We start from the raw sequence: 18,713 nt of genomic DNA, 5'->3' as shown, positions 1-18,713 counted from the left end.
TATTGGTTAAAGAGTAGGAGATTAATTGTGTGATAATCTGAATCACTTTTTAAAACAAAATGTCTCCTTTTTCATTTTGTTAGTCATACAGGAAGTGACAGGTGATCTTGAAAAGTTAATTTGCTTTAATTTACCCCCGTAGTGTAAAGAGTTCTGGTAGAAAACCTCACTCCAATGGTTGGGGTGGAAGAATGTGTGTGAGAGTGTATAAGTGAATAGTGGCCCAGTATAGATTTTAAATTTTTGTGTTTCAAATAGAACTTATTTTGCTTAGTTTCAAAGTCTATTTCTAGTGAAAGCAAAATTATTCGAAGAGACAATTTGTAGAAGTTTTTACAAGTTCTTACACTTAGACTGTAAGGATCACTGACTTCCCCACTTCTCTAATTTGCAAAGGAAAGTCATCTGTCGTAGGATGTGTTCAGCAGGTAGGAAAGTTGCAGTCCTCAACCACCAAGGAAAAGGCTGAAGTCCATTACCTTTTAGGTCAATAAGCCATCTAAAGTCTGGTCTATGCTGAAAAGCAATGTTGACGTAGCCACCTCTCTCAGGGGTGTGAAAAGTCCACTCCACTGAGAGAAGAAGTTAATGTGCCCTCAGCCCCAGTGTACACAGTGTTAGGTTGTCAGAAGAATACTTCCAGTGTGTGAAGTATAGACAGAGCCTGAGACAGACTGATCCCCTATGGGAAGTGAGTCATGACATGAATTCCAATTTTGACCCATTTCCCTATATGTGAGAGAGGTACTAGTATGGAGGGCTGAGCCAGCTGTCCGATCGCCTGGTTCCTCAACTGTAGCTACAGCTCTTAGTACCCATCCACCCAAAGACTGAGAGAAATGGAGAGTTGCAACCATTGTTATTTTAGTATCTTATTGTTCCTTTCTCTGTTTTTTGTGCTGGTCTTTCTATTATATCAGGGTGTGAGGGTATAGCTCAGTTCATGTTGTGACAAAGCTCTGTCCTTGTCTCTATGGGTCCCACGTTTCCTGGTGGATTTTGCTAGCCTCAGAGGCTCGCTGTGACCCTCCACATAGCCCTTCTCTCTCTCTAGAGGCAAGGGCCACAGCTTACTGAGCCATCATAAGCCAGCAAGAGAGGTGAGGAGAAGCAACCCCGCCTCGCACAATCTCTGTTTCCCAGTATCCATGATTAATCAGGGAGGGGAGGGGAGGGGGGAGCCCAGGCCCGCCCTCTACTCTGGGCTCCAGCCCAGGGACCCTAATAGTAGCAGCTATGGTAGCTGACTTTTGGGAAATAGGACGTGTACAATTCCCTGGGCCGCTTCCCCACAGCAGCCCCCACTCAGTATCTCCTTCGCTGTTACCTCAGGGCCTCCTTCCTTGCATCTGATGTGGATTTGTACTGCTTGGTTCCTCCAACAGCACGGCTTCCTCCTACAGATCCTGACACATGGGCCTCACTGACGAACTGGGAGGCTTTTCACTAGTTGCAGCCAGGCCTTGATGGGCTTCAGGTGTTCCAATCAACCTAGCTATCTCCACTGCTTTCTAGAAGGATCTTAATTGGCCCAAGGTGTCTTGATTAACCTGAAACAACTGCCGTTTGGTTACCATGGTACCAAGGATTTGTTTAGTCTGGGGCTGAAATACCTGTTCCTCACTACTTAACTATAGCCGTCTTGCCTTGCCCCGTCGCAATGTGTGACAAAAGCTTATTGGTGCCAATTGGCAAAGGGGTCACTGTCATTCACAAGCAACTCCTGTCTCAGACCTGACAAATTCACCACACCTAGGACCCAGAGCAGGGGTGGTGGAATCTTCCAAACAGTGGGGGGGCCACCGGTGTCCGAACTGTGACACCCCATGACACCCCTTTCCCCCCAGCCCTCACTCACCCCGCCACTTCTCCCTGAGGCCACAATCTCACACCGCCCCTTCTCCCTGATGCCACCCCTCCCCCGGAGGCCACACCCACAGAACGCCTCTTCCCCCGAGGCTCCACCTTGTTCCCCCCTCCGTCGTCCGTTCTTAGGGCTGCTAAAAAGTGCTGGGCCCATGGCCCTCTAAACCCCCCTCGTCCTGCACCCTGACACACAGCCAGGGAGGCAGCAGTGTGTGTGAGTGTGTGTAGGTGACAGAGACTGCTGGGCTGTGCTGAGCCAGTGCGAGAAGTGGGGGCTGATGTCGGGGCTGTCCCGCTCTCCCTGACTCAGGACTGGGGTGTCCCCCTCCCCCTGACTCAGGACTGGGGTGTCCCGCTCTCCCTGACTCAGGACTGGGGTGTCCCCGCTCCCCCTGACTCAGGACTGGGGTGTCCCCCTCCCCCTGACTCAGGACTGGGGTGTCCCGCTCCCCCTGACTCAGGACTGGTTGCTTCCAGCAGCTGTCTGAACTTAGGGACAGCGTGCCAACACACTCACTCTTCCACAACACACACGCTCCCCGAACACACACACTGTCGGTCCCCAACACACACACACTCTCTGCCCACCATGCCCACGGCAGCTGAAAAGCAGCTGGCAATCGAGTCGGATGCCCACGGAACAATGGGATAGAGAAACCTGCCTCGTGTGGCTGCCCACGAGGCATTGCAAACCCTTCCCAAAGCACCCTGCGGCCAGTTGCACAGTGGGATAGCGACCCACAATGCACTGCTCTCTGTGGCGATCCAAGAGCTGCTAGCCTGGATGCGCTCCGGTGACACAAGCAGCCTAGTGTGGACATGCAACAGCGGCTTAATTAAAACGCTTTAACTAAAGCAGCATAACTCTGCCGTGTAGATGTAGCCTGGCTCCCACTGGGGTCAAGGATGCTCAGGCACTGAAACTAAAGAACCGCAACTTCCTCCGTAGTTAAGGAGTCCACCACCTTAACCACTCAGCCACAACTACTTGCTTTATAGAGCGCTCTCACGACCCTCTAGTTCTGTTCTCACTGAGTGATCGTTTCCAATTGTTTCCTCAGACCAGCGTCCACAACACACTCACTGCTGTGCTGTTGTGTAAGTGTGCCCAGGGCTGAACAAGAATTCCTGCTCGTTTCCCTTCTGGCTGGAGCATGAGGAGAGTGTGTTTGTGGCCAGTGATGTTGCTGTAGATTGTTGTAAAATTCCTGCCTCAATAATTCAGACAGTCCCTTTCCCGTCATATCCCCAGTACATCAGTGACTGTAATAGCAGGGGGCAGGTTTTCTGTGGGGCACAGAGCTTTGTCAGGGGGTTGTTGTCTCCTTCCTTTCCTCACCCTGGAGGAAACTCAGCTTTTCATTCCATCTTTAATGTGTCATGGAATAACAACAGCAGCATGAAGAAAGAGGCGGGCAGGGTGGGCCTCAGGGGAGGGGCACAGAGGTGCAAGTGGTGGGCAGGGCAGGACGGAGAGGCACGGGTGGCAGGCTGGGTGGGTCTCATGGGTAGGGCTGAGAGGTGGGAGCGGCGGCCATGGTGGGTCTCAGGGGAGGGGTCAGAGAGGTGTGGGTGGCGGACAGACCTTGGGGTAGGGGGCGGAGAGGAATGAGCAGCCGGCAAGGAGGCCTCGGGGAGAGAGGAGCGAGTGAAAGGTGGACCAGCAGGCCTCAGCCGAAGAGGCAGAGTGGGGTGGGAAGAAGTCCTCCTGTTAACCCAGTGCTATCTACACCGGGATTAGGCTGATATAACTGCATTGCTCAGGGAAGGTAAAATTTTTAACACCCCAAAGTAATGTTGACACTGACTTAATTTTGTAGGATAGACCTGTCCAAAGAATCACACACACACCTTGGGAGTAAAACTTCACCCGCTTCTCTGCTTTACAGAATCGAAACACAAGAAACGCTTGTTAGGGCCCAGTGCGGGTTGGCAGGGAGTCAGGTGTGGGCAGACACCATACGTTAGCCAGAGGAAAGCACCACGGATTAGCTGGTTTAAGGCACCTGTCTTCTAAACAGGAGATCCTAAGTTCAACTCCCAGTAGTGGCTTTTGAGGCACCTGGTAATGGCTGCTATCAGAAGACAAATAACAGAGTTAGATGGACCTTTGGTCTAGCCCAGTGTAGCTGTTCTTGTTGTTTAAGTTACACTCAGAGGCACGGATAATAGAGTGACTGAAAGTTTGGGTGTTAAGAGCTGATAGGTCAGTGTTCCAGTCCCCTCGCAGATGACCCCCTCCTTCTGGGACAAGGGCAGGTCCGAGCTCTCACACCAAGTGGCTCATTGGGGCTGCCAGAATCTGTGGGCGGCTCACTCAGTTTACGCCGAGGGTTGAGTCCTGCTTTGTGCACCGTGTCTGAGAATGAAAATCCTTACTGAATGAGGGAGGCAACCTAGTGACAGAGGAGGTGGAAAAAGCTAATGTACACAATGCTTTTTTTGCCTCTGTCTTCACAAACAAGGTCAGCTCCCAGACTACTGCACGGGGCAGCACAGCATGGGGAGGAGGTGACCAGCCCTCTGTGGAGAAAGAGGTGGTTCGGGACTATTTAGAAAAGCTGGACGTGCACAAGTCCATGGGGCCGGACGAGTTGCATCCGAGAGTGCTAAAGGAACTGGCGGCTGTGATCGCCGAGCCATTGGCCATTATCTTTGAAAACTCGTGGCGAATGGGGGAAGGTGGGTGCTTTAATCGCTGTGCAGACATAACGTTAGGATACGTCTACAGTGCAATGAATCACCCACAGCTGGCCAGTGTCACATTAATCAGGATCGTGCGGCTTGGGCTGTAAAGTTGCAGTGTACAAATACAAAGAAACAAGAGCAAAAACCGGTTGCCTTTATAGCTAGATAGCTATAGATACATGGCAAATAGCAACAAGAATCAGCGTAGAGCTGGATCTAAAAAAATGAAAAATTAATCTTTGCTCTACAGATAATAACTACTGATAAATGGTAATATAAAAAAGGACCTCAAATTCCTTCGTAATTTGATGGTTCTTGGAACTTCCAGGCATATTGGCTAGAATTTTCGAGACACAGATTGTCAGAAAAACATAACACGCTGAGTGCTCCACCTGAAACAAAAGCAAATACTGTTGCCTGGATAGATAGATACATTGCAAAGAGCAACAAGAATCAACGTCGAGCTGAATCTGCAAAACAGAAAGATTAATCTTGCAATACAAATAATAAAATGTATTAATTATTATTAATTATTTATATTTATTTTATTTTATTATGTCACAAAGGACCATGAATTCCTTCATACTTTTATCATCCTCAGGATGTTGCTGTGAATTCAGAGACATGATTGTTTTCTGGAGCAGCCGTTGCAGTTTCAAAAGGAAATTCAGGCAGAAAATGAAGCAGGGAGGGTTGTGATGGGGTGCATGAAAGGAGAAGAGGCTTGTTCCTCTTGAGTTTTCTTTCCATTGCTCTCATGATCCTGATGGAGGAAGCGGAAGCTTAATTTGAGTTTCTCCCCACTCCCCTCCTACTGTCGGCAGTGTGCGTCTTCACCAGGAGTGCTTCCACCGAATGAAGAGGGGCAGTGTTGGGGGGCCTGAGAAACGGGGCTCTTCACTCATTTGCTCGTTTGCTCGCCACACTACTGTTAGCCGACGGCCAAGGATGTTTCTTGAGGTGCCAGCTATGCCCGTTTATACCATCCGTTATTTTAACCGCTAGGACGCACTGTCCCTTCGCGGCGGGCAGCCCGGGCTAGGCTGACGGATGCCCCAAGGTCCTAACCACCCGTGACTTTAACTGCTGGAGCTCAGAGCTCCTTCGCAGCGGGCAGTCAATACTGACTGACAGGTGCCCCAATGGCAGCACTAAGAGCCTCTCCCCCCCCGTGACTTTAACTGCTAGAGCTCAGAGCTCCTTCGCAGCGGGCCGCCAGGATTGACTGACAGGTGCCCCAAGAGTTTGCCCCGTGGAGGCGGCACAACTCAAGGCTAGGCTCTTAGTACTCTCACCTCATGGCCAGGCTTTAGAGCCAAAACGGCTGAGGTTCTTTCATTGTGTTGGCTGCTTTGCAGTAAACCAGAGAAAACAAGTCAGGCTTATGCACAAATGGTTACCAAAATTTATTAAGCTAGATTCTAATCATGTGGTTACAAAATTGCTAGTGCCTACTTATTTAAATGTCGAGATGTTACACACACGAACAAGTTACAAAACTGAAGCCTCAATCCCAAAGAAAGAAAACAAAGTATAGAGCTCTATTTCAAAATATGTGTACACTAAAGATAGGAGATCAGGTGTGGGTGCTTCTTACCCTCCTTGCATCTCTCGATTCCAGCGGTGCCAAGCCAGGATCGGTCACTCAATTCCGCGGAAAGACGAATAAGGGACAAGGCTTAGGGACCCTCTTAGCTGCAGAAGCCTTGGGAGGCTGTCACTTATCTGACCAGCAGATAGATAGTGAAAAGCACTCCAAAATCATGGTGCTGTAGGTCCCCTACTTATACCTCTGTACTCCTTTATTCTCTTTCTCCTTTCTTATGCCAAATTGAGGCTGGTCTGTCTGGGTGACGCCAGCTTTCGCAAGAGTAGTTTACACTTCAAAGGAAAGAAACAATAAGTATCGACTACTGGACATTTCTTTTATCAGGGTAAATATTTTCCCACCTAGGATGTTGGGGTGTGTGCATCACGCTATTTAGCAGGGGCTAAGAGTCATGTCTGTCACAGGGCCTCTGCCTGGTGTGAGCTTAATCCTTGTATCTGTTCCCAGAGGCACATTGTAGCAGCACACCTGTGCTTTTCACAGCTTCAAAGGCTGTGCTGGAATATATGTTAAGTGCCCTATTCCGGCTTCCTCCTGTGTTTCCAGCAATGCTGGTCTGAGGGCGTGGGGGGGGCTGGCTGTCTGGCTACAGACCCCCACCTGCCCTCCACCAGGATCTCCCAGGCCATTTACCTGGGACCCCCTCCTCCGGCCAGCAGGACCCGCTGACGCTTTACAGGAGGACCCCTTACTCTGCGCCAGGGACCGCCCCACCACAGCGCTGTGCACTGGGCATGGCAATGGTCCCAGGAGCCAGCTGGGCAATCCCAGACAGAGCCCCTGGCACAGCACCAGGCAGCGTCTAATCCCCTGCCCCACCTGCCCAAGAGACCCCCACCCCCACTGGTCTGCAGCCAACAGGCCCCCAGAAAGACCCACCTCCAGGACCCATAGCCTTAGGGCTGGGCACATCAGAACTACCCCCCGAAACCCCAAACCCTCCAGAAACCACCAACCTGACTAGGGTCCCCCCTGCCCAGCCACCCAGAGGCCTCCCCCTACCACAATGTCCCTTCAGCTCCCGCTGCAATCTCCCCACACAGACATGCACCCCCTCAGCTACAGTGTTCCCTCACAGTGTCTGACAAGTGGACAGAAAGTTATCACCACCCCCTGCTGGCCAGTCACACAGGCAGAGGGAGCCCGGGGGGACGCCTCTTTAACAGGAGAAGGGAAGCCATGGAGGGCCAAAATAAGTAAGACATTTCCATACTCTGTCACGAGCAAATAATGGCCACCGTGGATCCACCCCAGAGTTGGCTACATCTTTGCACTGCGGGAAGCCCCCCTTCATGGAAACCCTTTGTCATGGGGTTTGGGATATTTCTGGACCATGCTGCACTCAGAGGGACCTCCTCATCCCGTGCGAGCTGGAGAAAAGAAAAGGGTCCAGCCAACTCTCCTGTTACCAACTGGGAACCACCCATCCCCCAAACAGGGGGAGGCCCCTGGCTTTGATGGGTATTGAATATATGGCTAGTCTCTTTTATCAGCAAACATTTTTAACAGAGAGAAAGGAGGGAAGAAAGGATTCTCAAAGGAGAGGGAAAGATGTTCATTGTTGCAGGGGAGTTAATTTCCCAACCAGGATGGAGAAGGCTCAGGGCGACAGGTTCCCCCCAAGGAAGGACAAGTTGCTAGGATTTAGAGACATGGGGAACAGCCCCAAACCCAAGAGGATTTTTAATTGACATTTGATAATGACATCGTAAGAGGGAAACCTGAGATTTGAGAGCAGTGTTCAGAAATGAAAGAGAAAGGGTGGAATTCTGAGGGATTTTGGATCCATTTATGCAAATTATAGAGAGGAAAGTGGAAAATGAGAGGGATTTTATAGCAGTTGTTGATAGGAGGTTGTCACGGAGTCCCTGGGCGATGCTCTGGAACTGCTCCCCATGAAGCCGGGCAGGACTCTCGGGCAGTCGCCTTTCTGGGAGCAGTCTGTCTTTACGACACACAGCTCACACAGCTTCCACCTTCCTGGGTCTGACCTCGGACCATTCAGCCTCCTCTGCCCCTCCGTGCGCTTCCCACAGCCAGTCCGCTCAGGCAGGGCTCCTGGGGAAGCCAGAGGGTCCTGCCCCCCAACTCCGCAGTCAGACGTGACTCTCAGCCAGCCAGTAAAATAGAAGGTTTATTAAATGACAGGAACATGGTCTAAAACAGAGCTTGCAGGTGCAGAGAACAGGACCCCTCAGCTGGGGCCATTTTGGGGGGGGCAGTGAGCCAGACAACCACGTCTGCCCTTCACTCCATGTCCCAGCCAGCCCCAAACTGAAACTCCCTCCAGCCCCTCCTCCTCTGGGCTTTGTTCCTTTCCGGGGCCAGGAGGTCACCTGATTCCTTTGTTCTCCAACCCTTTAGCTCTCACCTTGCAGGGGGGAAGGGCCCAGGCCATCAGTGGCCAGGAAACAGGGTGTTGGCCATTCTCTGTGTCCAGACTCCTGCACACACATGATCTCTAGGGCTCTGCAATGATCATACACCCTTATCCCACCCCCTAGATACTTAAGAACTTCATAGGGGAAACTGAGGCACCCCCACACTATTCAGAGGAAACGTTAAGAACAGTCCCACTTCGTCACAGAGGTAAAAGCTGAGTGTATTTCCCACCACTATTTGGTCAATGAATAGAGCGGAAATGGGCAACGTTGGCAAACGTTTTAGATCCATATTCAGGAATCTGAGAAAAGGTATAAATCTGAGATTTTCGTCATAATTTATAATTACAGAGACAGAGAAAGCTCTCAGGGGCATATTCAATTAGAAGTAGACAACTAGAGTAAAAGTGGGGCAAACGTTGAGGGTATTTTTTAGGAATCTTTGAGACGTACAGAGAAAACGTGTCACAAACTACGCAACTGAGAACATGGGATAAACGCCAAGACCGGGGGGGATTTTATGTGGCTATTAAAGAACTAGCTGGAAAAGGGGGACCGTTTGTCATATAAAATTCAGCCTGTCCAATACATAAACAGAGAGTGATGGTACCCCCCCGACCCGCCCCCGTTCACCTGGGCAGCAGGGAGCCCTCTGAGAGGCTGACTGGAGGGGGCGGGGGGGGGAGCTGGAGGGCTCCCTGGGGGAGGGGAGGGGGCGGTAGTGGGGGATGGGCAGGTGGGGGGGGCAGGTGGGGGCTGGGGGAAACGGTGCTGCAGTTGGGGGGCAGCAAGTGGGACTCGGAAGCCGGGATCGGGGGCAGCCCCATGGGGGACACGTCCCCTCCCTTCCCTGCCCCGGCAGAGACCCAGCGTCTCCTCCCACCCCCACGCCGGGGCAGCCAGGTTGGGGGATGGCTCCGGGCTCCAACTTCCCACCGACACCGGGACAAATCGCTGCGGATAAAACGGGGGGGGGGAGGGAAATCCCGCCCCGCCTACGGGAGGGGAGTTTCAATGGACATGTGAGGAGGAGGGAGAGACGGGGGGGGGATCAGGGGAGACGAGAGAGAGGATCAAAGGGGGGTGGGGGGGAGTTTACAACCACGTGGGAGCTACCGAGAGGGAAAAGGGGAAAACTGGGGGGCATTTGTGCCCGTGGGGGGGGGAAGGGGATCCAATTAACTCCCCCGCCGCCCCCCACTTCCCCGCCGGGAATTTCCTGGCTGCACAGAGACAGTTCAACCCCCACCCCCCGCAACTCCGGCTTCTCCCCCCACAACCCTAAGGGACCCCGCCCGCCTGGCCCCAGTCTCTGCCCCCCCCAATCCCAGCCGTGCCGGGGGCAGAGAGTCACTTTCCTGCCCCCCCACCAGCGCTCCACCCCCCGCGGGGTCTCCCACTCACCGGGTCAGGGGCGGACAGAGCCAGGGGGTGGTCCCAGCTGGAGAAAGCCCCCCCCCGGCCGGGCACGGGGGGGTTAATAACGAGCCCCCCCCAGCACAGACCGCAGAGTGGAGCCGCAGCTGCTCCTCCGAGAGACCCGACACGAGGCAACGTCTGGGGGCTGGGCATGGAGCATACCGGGGGCGGGGCAGCGTCTGGGGGCGGGGCCTGGAGCAGACCAGGGGCGGGGCAGCGTCTGGGGGCGGGGCCTGGAGCAGACCAGGGGCGGGGCAGCGTCTGGGGGCGGGGCCTGGAGCAGAGCGTGGCCCCGGCAGCGTCTGGGGGCGGGGCTTGGAGCAGACCAGGCGCTGCCTCGTGTCGCATCTGTAAGAGGAGCAGCTGCGGCTCCCGTCCGGGGTCTGTGCGGGGTGGGGCCCGTCATTAACCCCCCCGTGCCGGGGGGGCTTTGGCCAGCTGGGACCCGACCCGGTGAGTGGGAGACCCCGGGGGGGGGAGCGCTGGGCGGGGGGGGGCAGGAAAGTGACTCTGACCCCCCACCTGCCCATCCCCCACTGCCGCCCCCTCCCCGCCCCCAGGGAGCCCTCCAGCTCCCCCCCCCGCCCCCTTCAGTCAGCCCCTCAGAGGGCTCCCAGCTGCCCAGGTGAACGGGGGCCGTGGGGGGACCATCACTTTCTGTTTATGTATTGGACAGGTTTTCTGTTTATGTTTTGGCCGTCCATGGCTTCCCTTCTCCTCTTAAAGAGGCGTCCCCCCGGACTCCCTCTCCCTGTGTGACTGGCCAGCAGGGGGTGGTGATAACTTTCTATCCACTTACCAGACACTGTGAGAGAACATTGTTGCTGGCGGGGGGCAGGTGTCTTTGTGGGGAGATTGCAGCGGGAGCTGAAGGGGCATTGTGGTAGGGGGAGCCCTCTGGGTGGCTGGGCAGGGGGGGCCCTAGTCAGGTTGGTGGTTTCTGGAGGGTTTGGGGTTTCGGGGGGTAGTTCTGATGTGCCCAGCCCTCAGGCTATGGGTCCTGGAGGTGGGTATTGCTGGGGGCCTGTTGGCTGCAGACCAGTGGGGGTGGGGGTGTCTTGGGCAGGTGGGGCAGGGGATTAGACGCTGCCTGGTGCTGTGCCAGGGGCTCTGTCTGGGATTGCCCAGCTGGCTCCTGGGACCATTGCCATGCCCAGTGCACAGAGCTGTGGTGGGGCAGTCCCTGGCGCAGAGTGAGGGGTCCTCCTGTAAATCGTCAGGGGGTCCTGCTGTCCGGAGGAGGGGATCCCAGGCAAATGGGCTGACAGATCCTGGTGGAGGGCAGGTGGGGGTCCTAGGTAGGCAACGGGGAAATCTCAGCCCGGCAGTGAAGGAATAAAAAATGACTCTACACAAACAGCCCCCCACCCCATTTCTCCTGCCATTTGCAGGAGCAAATCCAGCCATGGGGGAGCAAAGAACCCAGGAATGATAGTTTCCGAGCAGACAGGCATGGAGAGGGCACAGGGAAAAGGAGATAGAGAGACTGACAGGGTCCGTGGGATAAAAGAGTTTTGAAAGAGATTTCCAGCTCTCTCATCTGCCCAGACAGATGTATTACTGCAGTGTGGGGAGAATCACTTTCCTGTGGACAAGACGAGGATGAGAGAACGGAAAACCCAGTTCCTGACTCCATGTCCCTCCTGCTGGGGTGTGGCTGCCGTGGGGTCAGTGTCAGAGGGAATCCTCGAAAGGGACTCCTTTGGTTCTGCTTTTTTCTAGGATTGCGTTCAGAGACTTTGTTTTGGGATGCAGGAGGGAGAAGGGAGGTTCAAAGTGTGTCTGTGGGCCTAGCCTGGCAGGAGGGGCCAGGTCTCTGCTGTAATCCAGAGATTGAGCATTTTCTCAGCACGGCAGAATCTCGGATCTCGCTCTGCAAGGAAAGAGCCTGGGGGAAGCGTGATGTGAAATGAACTAATGCCCGTTCCTAAACTTCCACAACAGCCCTTCTTGCCCAGCCAGGTTGCAGAACGACACTCATGTTTCTTTCCGGTTCATCCCGTCCTCCCATGGGACAAGGGAGCGACATGGCTGCAGAGGAGCCAGCTCAGGTAGGGATTATTGAGGGGGTTCTGATCTGTTCCTGCAGGAGGGAGAGGGACAGCAATTACACGGGAGAGGGGAAGGTTTGCACCGTCTGGTTTGGAGGTTGGAGCGGGGCAGGAAATGCACAGGGTGGAGAAAGGGAGGAGGCCAGGGGGTGGCAGACCTGCTGGGAGTTGTTTAATAAGTGGCCTAGATTCTAGGAAGAGACCCATGAGGTTCGGAGGTGGAAATGCTCCAATCTGGTGAACAGAAAATAACCTACCTAGATGGGGCTGGGAAAAAGGACCAGACTCCTAGTGCTGGAGCCTGACCCAACTAACCAGCGGGTGCCTTGAAATACGAAGGGGGAAGCCACCAGTCAGGCTTAGGGGAGATTCCCCTGCTTCATATCCAGATCTAGGAGTGGCTAAGTCATTATGCAACGTAACCTGTTTCCCCTTGTTTTTTCCTGCCCCCCCTACCCCTCCGACGTTCTTGTTAAACCCTGGATTTGTGCTGGAAATGGGCCACCTTCATTATCATACACATTGTAAGGAGAGTGATGACTTTAGATAAGCTATTACCAGCAGGAGAGTGGGGTGGGAGGAGGTATTTTTTTCATGATTTGTGTGTATATAAAAAGCTCTTCTACACTTTCCACAGTTTGCATCCGATGAAGTGAGCTGTAGCTCAAGAAAGCTTATGCTCAAATAAATTGGATAGTCTCTAAGGTGCCACAAGTCCTCCTTTTCTTTTCACAAGGAGGAGGGTGTTGGGCTTCCTACAAGAGATCTCTCCCTCGACCCAGCTCGGGGCAGCATCTCCGGTATCAGTCTGTGGCTAGTAGGTGTGTGATGGATCTGCTGGGAGAGAGGAGGGGTGTCTCTTCGCCCCCTCCCCCTGGTGTTTCCTGGGTGCTCTGAGCGGGGTGGGGGTGGGACTCTGTTGACTGCGGTCCACCCAGAGTTTCCATTTGATTGGCTCCTCTCCCCCACAAATAGTGGGGCTGTGAGTGGGGCAGCAGGTCCTGAGTGTGGGGCTTTTGCTCTTTCAGGGGCCGGTGACCTTCGAGGAGGTGGCTGTGTATTTCACCAGGGAAGAGTGGGCTCTGCTGGACCCCGCTCAGAGAGCCCTCTACAGAGACGTCATGCAGGAGACCTATGAGAATGTGACCTCGCTGGGTAAGGATTCCTGTCCCCTCAGTTCTTGGAAGGGGAACGGAAGAGATGAGGTTCACGCCACCCCCACAATGCCACCTCTGCTCTGTCCTGTTCCAGCATCACCCCAGCATGCCAGTGACACACACACGACCAGAGACCCTCCCCGCTGCTGAACGCTGTGGGAAGAGAGCACAGGAGCAGAATCGCACAGTGTGAAATATCTCCTGTTTGCACAAGTAAAACGGGGGGTTAGGTCCAGCATAACGAACAGAAGCTTCCTACCCCTGGCCTTCTCTCAAACCCTGAGCCTTCTCCACCCAGACCAGAATGTGCTTGGGGTGTAAGAAGCAGGCTGCTGGGGTCAGAGCGGCTGGTCCAGGGTTACTGATCACACAGACCTTGAATGCTGGCTGGGGGAATCCAGACAAGGGAGCTCCAGCAGCAGAGCATTGAAACTCAGCCAGGATTACAGATGACACAACTCCTCGCTGCTCCGGATTGCCCCGTGCATGGGACAACGGCCTCGGTTGCTGGTGAAAATCCTTGAGACCTGGAGAGTTGCTCCCCCCATCCCCATGTGCAGTAGCCACAATCTACCTTCTCTGCGGACTTGGTTTTTTGAGTCCCTCATTCCTGAAGTCACATGACCCCGATTCTTATTTTTCACATTCTGCTTGTCTAGACTATTTAGAGTCTGTTGCTTCTGAATGATAGTTTCTAATTTCCCAGTGTTCTCCACAGCCAGGGATTTTCTTACTCCCTCCCATTGCACTGGACTCATTAGATTCCCTAGTATTTCAGAATGGCCACAATGGGACAGACCAAAGGTCCATCTAGCCCAGTGTCCTGTCTTCCGACAGTGACCAGCGCCGGGTGTCCCAGAGGGAATGAACAGAACAGGGAATCATGGAGTGATTCATCTCCTGTCACCCATTCACAGTTTATGACAAACAGAAGTTAGGGACTCCATCCCTGCCCATCCTGGCTAATAACCGTTCACGGACCTGTCCTCAATAGATTTCTCATGGTGTTTTGTTTTGTTTTTTTGTAACCCTATTATAATCTTGGCCTTCACAACGTCCTCTGGCAAGGAGTTCCCCAGGTTGACTGTGCATTGTGTGAAGAAATACTTCCTTTTGTTTCTTATAAACCTGCTGCCTATTCATTTGATTGGGTAATTCCTAGTCCTTGTGTTCTGAGAAGGAGTAAATGACACGTCCTTATTTCCTTTCTCCACGGCAGTTTTGATTTTATAGACCTCTCTCATATCCCCCCTTTGTCTCTTTTCCAAGCTGAATAGTCCCGGTCTTTTTAATCTTTCCCCGTACAGAAGAGTTTCATACCTGTAATCATTTGGGTTGCCCTTTTCTGAACCTTTTCCAATTCCAATATATCTTTTTTTGAGATGGGGCAACCACATCTGCATGCAGTATTCGAGATGTGGGTGTACCATGGGTTTATATAGAGGCGATATGATATTTTCTGTCTTCTTATCTATCCATTTCAGAATGATTCCCAACATTCTCTTTGCTTTTTGACTGCCGTGGCACACTGAGTTGATGTTTTCAGAGAAGTGTGCCCAGTGACTCCAAGATCCCTCTGTTGAGTGGAAACAGCTCATTTAGAGCCCATCATTTTATATGTGTAGTTGGGATTATGTTTTCCAATGGTCTGCAATATGGTGCTATCCTGACACCTAGTACTGCTGAGATCCTGCATTCAGTGATATCCCTGCCCTTCCTGTTCCCGTTCTCATAAAAGAAGAAGAGCATCCAAATGCATGTTTACCTTCATTCCCTCAGCGGTCCTCATGGGAATCCCTGATGGGTTCCAAAGTGTATTAAAACCTTTCTTAAAGGGTTACCTCTTGGTGGTTATCAGGTCCTGTGAGTTTGTAGCCCAGAAAGACCCCCCTCAGTCAGCTCAAACTCAGCTCTTTATCCCCCAAAAGTCTGTCGTCTTCAGTCTCCTGAATGAGGGGAAATCCGTCACTACCCCTTTCTGCGTTGGGTAAAGCTTCAAAAGGTGGAGCTCTGCATAACCAGCCTTGAGATCTGGCATTCATCACCCTGTAGTGATACCAGCTTGCACAGGAAACCCATCCCGCAGCCCTTCATGTGGCTCATCTCGGCATCATAGTCTGTGAAGAATTCATGCTTTCAAGGGCTGTCTTAGATATACAGATAACAGTCATAATTAAGGCAAGAGTTTGCAGGCAATCAAAAGAGAGTAATTGAGAAACGTGAGCAATATCGAATCCTTTAAAGCCTGAAAGTGCCTTGCGGGGAGGGGACAGGAGCCGGCTGTGTGGGGGCGGTGGGGCTCAGATACTGGGCATTGAGAGCCTAGAGCCAGCTGTGCGCTGGAGAGACGGGGCATGAACCAGCTGTGTACAGGGGAGGTGAGCAGGGGAGAGGTGCTGTGGACACGGCCATGAGCAGCTGTGAGTGCCGTCCTCTCTGCAGCATGATGAGAGAGCGTGGCGTCCCACTGCTGATCCCAGACTTGTATGAGGAGGGAAGAAATTGGCATCAAGTCTCAACCGCAGCCAGCCTGTGCCCTGGGGAGGAGACGGGTGTCTCCAGGGAGAAATCTGGGGGATTGTGACCCTGCATGCCCCACCCACCCTCTGATCAGCAATTCTGGATATTAACGGTGATTCCACAAACAAAGAGTAATTTTGAGAAAAAATGCAGTCCTAGCGACAATTTCCGGAAAACACTGGCCCTGGTTGTAACATTAAATCCGATGGTCTCAAGATCTAGGCCTGTGTTGATCAGATCTGCCACTCTGCCTTCACGGAGTTCACTCTGCTGGTGGGTTGTACCCCTTCCCCCATTCTGTGTCTGCCTTGTCTATTTAGATTGAAACTTCTTCAGGACACAGGCCATCAACGCTTCTCGGTTTGTACTGTGCCTAGCAAAATGAGGACCCACTGTTAGTTGGCCCTTAGGCACTAAGGTAATGAATATGATTGATAATAATCATCTCCTGGCCCTTTGAGCCAAGGAAGCCGGTCTTGGGACGTTACTACTTAAAAGTGAGCTGGGCTTAAAAGCATGGAATATTCTTTGTGACAAGTATCCCACAAATTCCACTGACCTCCCTTGTTTTCTTTGCCTTGAGCAGGGTTTCCAGTTTCCAGAACTGATGTGATCTCGCAGCTGGAACGAGGGGAGGAGCCGTGGGTCCCAGACCTCCATGGCTCTAAGAAAAAAGTGCTCCCGAGAGCTGCCTGCATAGGTGAGGCATTGGTTAAACCAACCCCAAAACTGTCGGTGAATACAGGAAATATTTGGGATGCCCTACAAAGACCTTGTGAGCTCTCCAAGTTCAGGATTGTTCCCTGCAGATGTAGAATCATTAGGCAGAGGTCACTCATGGCTTCCCACCTATCCTGACTGACAACTGGCAGCAGGTCCCTCCCCAATCTCACTGTCCCCTGAGATTTCGTCTGAGATACGGACCCAGAACTGATCCCTTCCTTTCTCTCCTCTGGGGAAGGTTGAAGGGAAAATCAGCTCCTGATAGGTTTGATCTGTCCTGTACACATTTTGGTTCCTTCATCCCTTTTTCCATTCTTCTCTCTGAGATTTCCTTTCTCTCTGGCGCAGGCAGAGACTTACGTCTGGATTCTCTTGGTCTCCCGTCAGGTGTTGGGATGGTGAGTGAAAACGAGGAGGAACCCCAGCAGGAAGATGCTGAGCGAGTAGAAGCTCATGGGGTGTTGTCAGGAAGGTCCAAAGGGAATGATTCTGGGAGCTGTGCACGCCCAGAAAAAACAAAAGCCTGTGAGAGTCAGCAGAGGCCAGAGGAAAACTTCGGTAGCCAGTCAGACCTTATTACACGTGAGAGAATGAACTTGGAAGGAACATGCTACACATGCCTCGAGTGTGGGAAAAGCTTCATAGGGAGCTCGGACCTTCTCACACATCAGAGAATCCACACGGGTGAGAAACCTTACGCATGCTGTGTGTGTGGGAAATGCTTCAAGCGGAGCTCGCATCTCATTGCACATAAGAGAATCCACATAGATGAGAAACCTTATGGCTGCCCTGAGTGTGGGAAACACTTCAAGCAGAGCTCACACCTTATTACACACCGGAAAATCCATACGGGTGAGAAACCTTACGGATGCCCTGAGTGTGGGAAAAACTTCAAGCAGAGCTCACACCTTATTACACATCGGAAAATCCACACAGGTGAGAAACCTTATGGATGCTCTGAGTGTGGGAAACGCTTCAAGCGGAGTTCACACCTTATTAGACATCAGAAAATCCACACGGGTGAGAAACCTTACGGATGTCCTGAGTGTGGGAAACACTTCAAGCAGAGCTCACACCTTATTACACAACGGAAAATCCACACAGGTGAGAAACCTTATGGATGCTCTGAGTGTGGGAAACGCTTCAATCGGAGCTCACACCTTATTAGACATCAGAAAATCCACACGGGTGAGAAACCTTACGGATGTCCTGAGTGTGGGAAACACTTCAAGCAGAGCTCACACCTTATTACACATCGGAAAATCCACACGGGTGAGAAACCTTACAGATGTCCTGAGTGTGGGAAACACTTCAAGCAGAGCTCACACCTTATTACACATCGGAAAATGCACACAGGTGAGAAACCTTATGGATGCTCTGAGTGTGGGAAACGCTTCAATCGGAGCTCAACCCTTATTAGACATCAGAAAATCCACATGGGAGTGATCTGTAACAAATGCGTTGACTAGGGCTGGCCAAAGGTATTTTTTTCTTTTCAATCACATTTGATAATTCCCACTTAGTGATCTGTGCCCCATCTTCACCGTGGTTACTCAGCTCCCCCAGATGAGTTGCCTGCTCTTGCCTTTTGCAGCTCACCCTTCTTTGGGGTCAGTCCTGTGATGTTTTCTATCAACTCCTTTCCTTTTGGGTCAAAGGAGCGTGTGTCCCTCCAGCCAGGAATGTTCATCAGCTCCAGGTGGGGGAGAGAGAGGTTTGTTCCCAACAAGCTACACTGAGGCAAAAAGTACCCGTGCCGTACATCCACTAGGACTGTACATGGCGTTGGCTGCTCAAGTGAGTGATCTTGGTGTTAAAAGACAATTACAGTAGTCGTGCAGATGCAGCCGAGGTGCAGTGGTTGGCATTAGCTTTCCCCTTGACCTGACCTAAACTCCATCACATGTCCTAGTCTAAACAAAGCCTGAGCATCACAGTTATACTGTTCCCCAATTTAAAAACAATTGTTAGTCATCAAGTTCCCCCACCAGGATCATATTGTTTCTTTCCCAGTTGTCACAGTTCATCAGAGCGCTGTTGCTTCAGGTTTTCCTGAAGGCAGATATTTTTTACGACTGTTTTCCTCCCTTAAAATATATTGAAGTATAACAAAGAGCAGGAATAGGGAAGGGATAGGGAAAAATGTCTTTTCCCCTCTGTAACAACAGAAGAACATAGGGTAAATCAGAGGGATTCTCCATCACCATCTCTATCCCCCTATTTTTCAATTGGTAAGGTCAATATTTCCCGAAGGGGCTGGGAAGAGGATTCCCTACTAAATGATTTGGAACTAAGCAAA

The 18,713-nt window shown here is 52.1% G+C and overlaps 1 protein-coding gene across 1 annotated transcript; it reads left to right on the top strand.

The window, feature by feature from the left end:
• The first annotated feature begins 11,972 nt into the window (after positions 1 to 11,972).
• On the top strand, positions 11,973 to 17,883 carry LOC144258309 (uncharacterized). Its single transcript, XM_077806785.1, has 4 exons — positions 11,973 to 12,014; positions 13,043 to 13,169; positions 16,278 to 16,391; positions 16,763 to 17,883. The coding sequence occupies exons 1-4, from the start codon at positions 11,973 to 11,975 to the stop codon at positions 17,881 to 17,883; spliced, it is 1,404 nt and encodes a 467-aa protein (XP_077662911.1).
• Positions 17,884 to 18,713: the final 830 nt, after the last annotated feature.

This window comes from Eretmochelys imbricata, chromosome 28 (assembly GCF_965152235.1).
Source record: "Eretmochelys imbricata isolate rEreImb1 chromosome 28, rEreImb1.hap1, whole genome shotgun sequence".
Lineage (NCBI taxonomy): Eukaryota > Metazoa > Chordata > Testudines > Cheloniidae > Eretmochelys > Eretmochelys imbricata.
This window is presented reverse-complemented; position numbering and strand designations above follow the sequence as displayed.

Bases quoted from the DNA above. Each gene is read 5' to 3' on its own strand.
- LOC144258309 (XM_077806785.1), top strand. From the start codon at position 11,973: ATGGGACAAGGGAGCGACATGGCTGCAGAGGAGCCAGCTCAG. The intron at 12,015-13,042 runs GTAGGGATTATT...TTGCTCTTTCAG, and splicing joins CTGCAGAGGAGCCAGCTCAG to GGGCCGGTGACCTTCGAGGA. The intron at 13,170-16,277 runs GTAAGGATTCCT...TGCCTTGAGCAG, and splicing joins TGAGAATGTGACCTCGCTGG to GGTTTCCAGTTTCCAGAACT.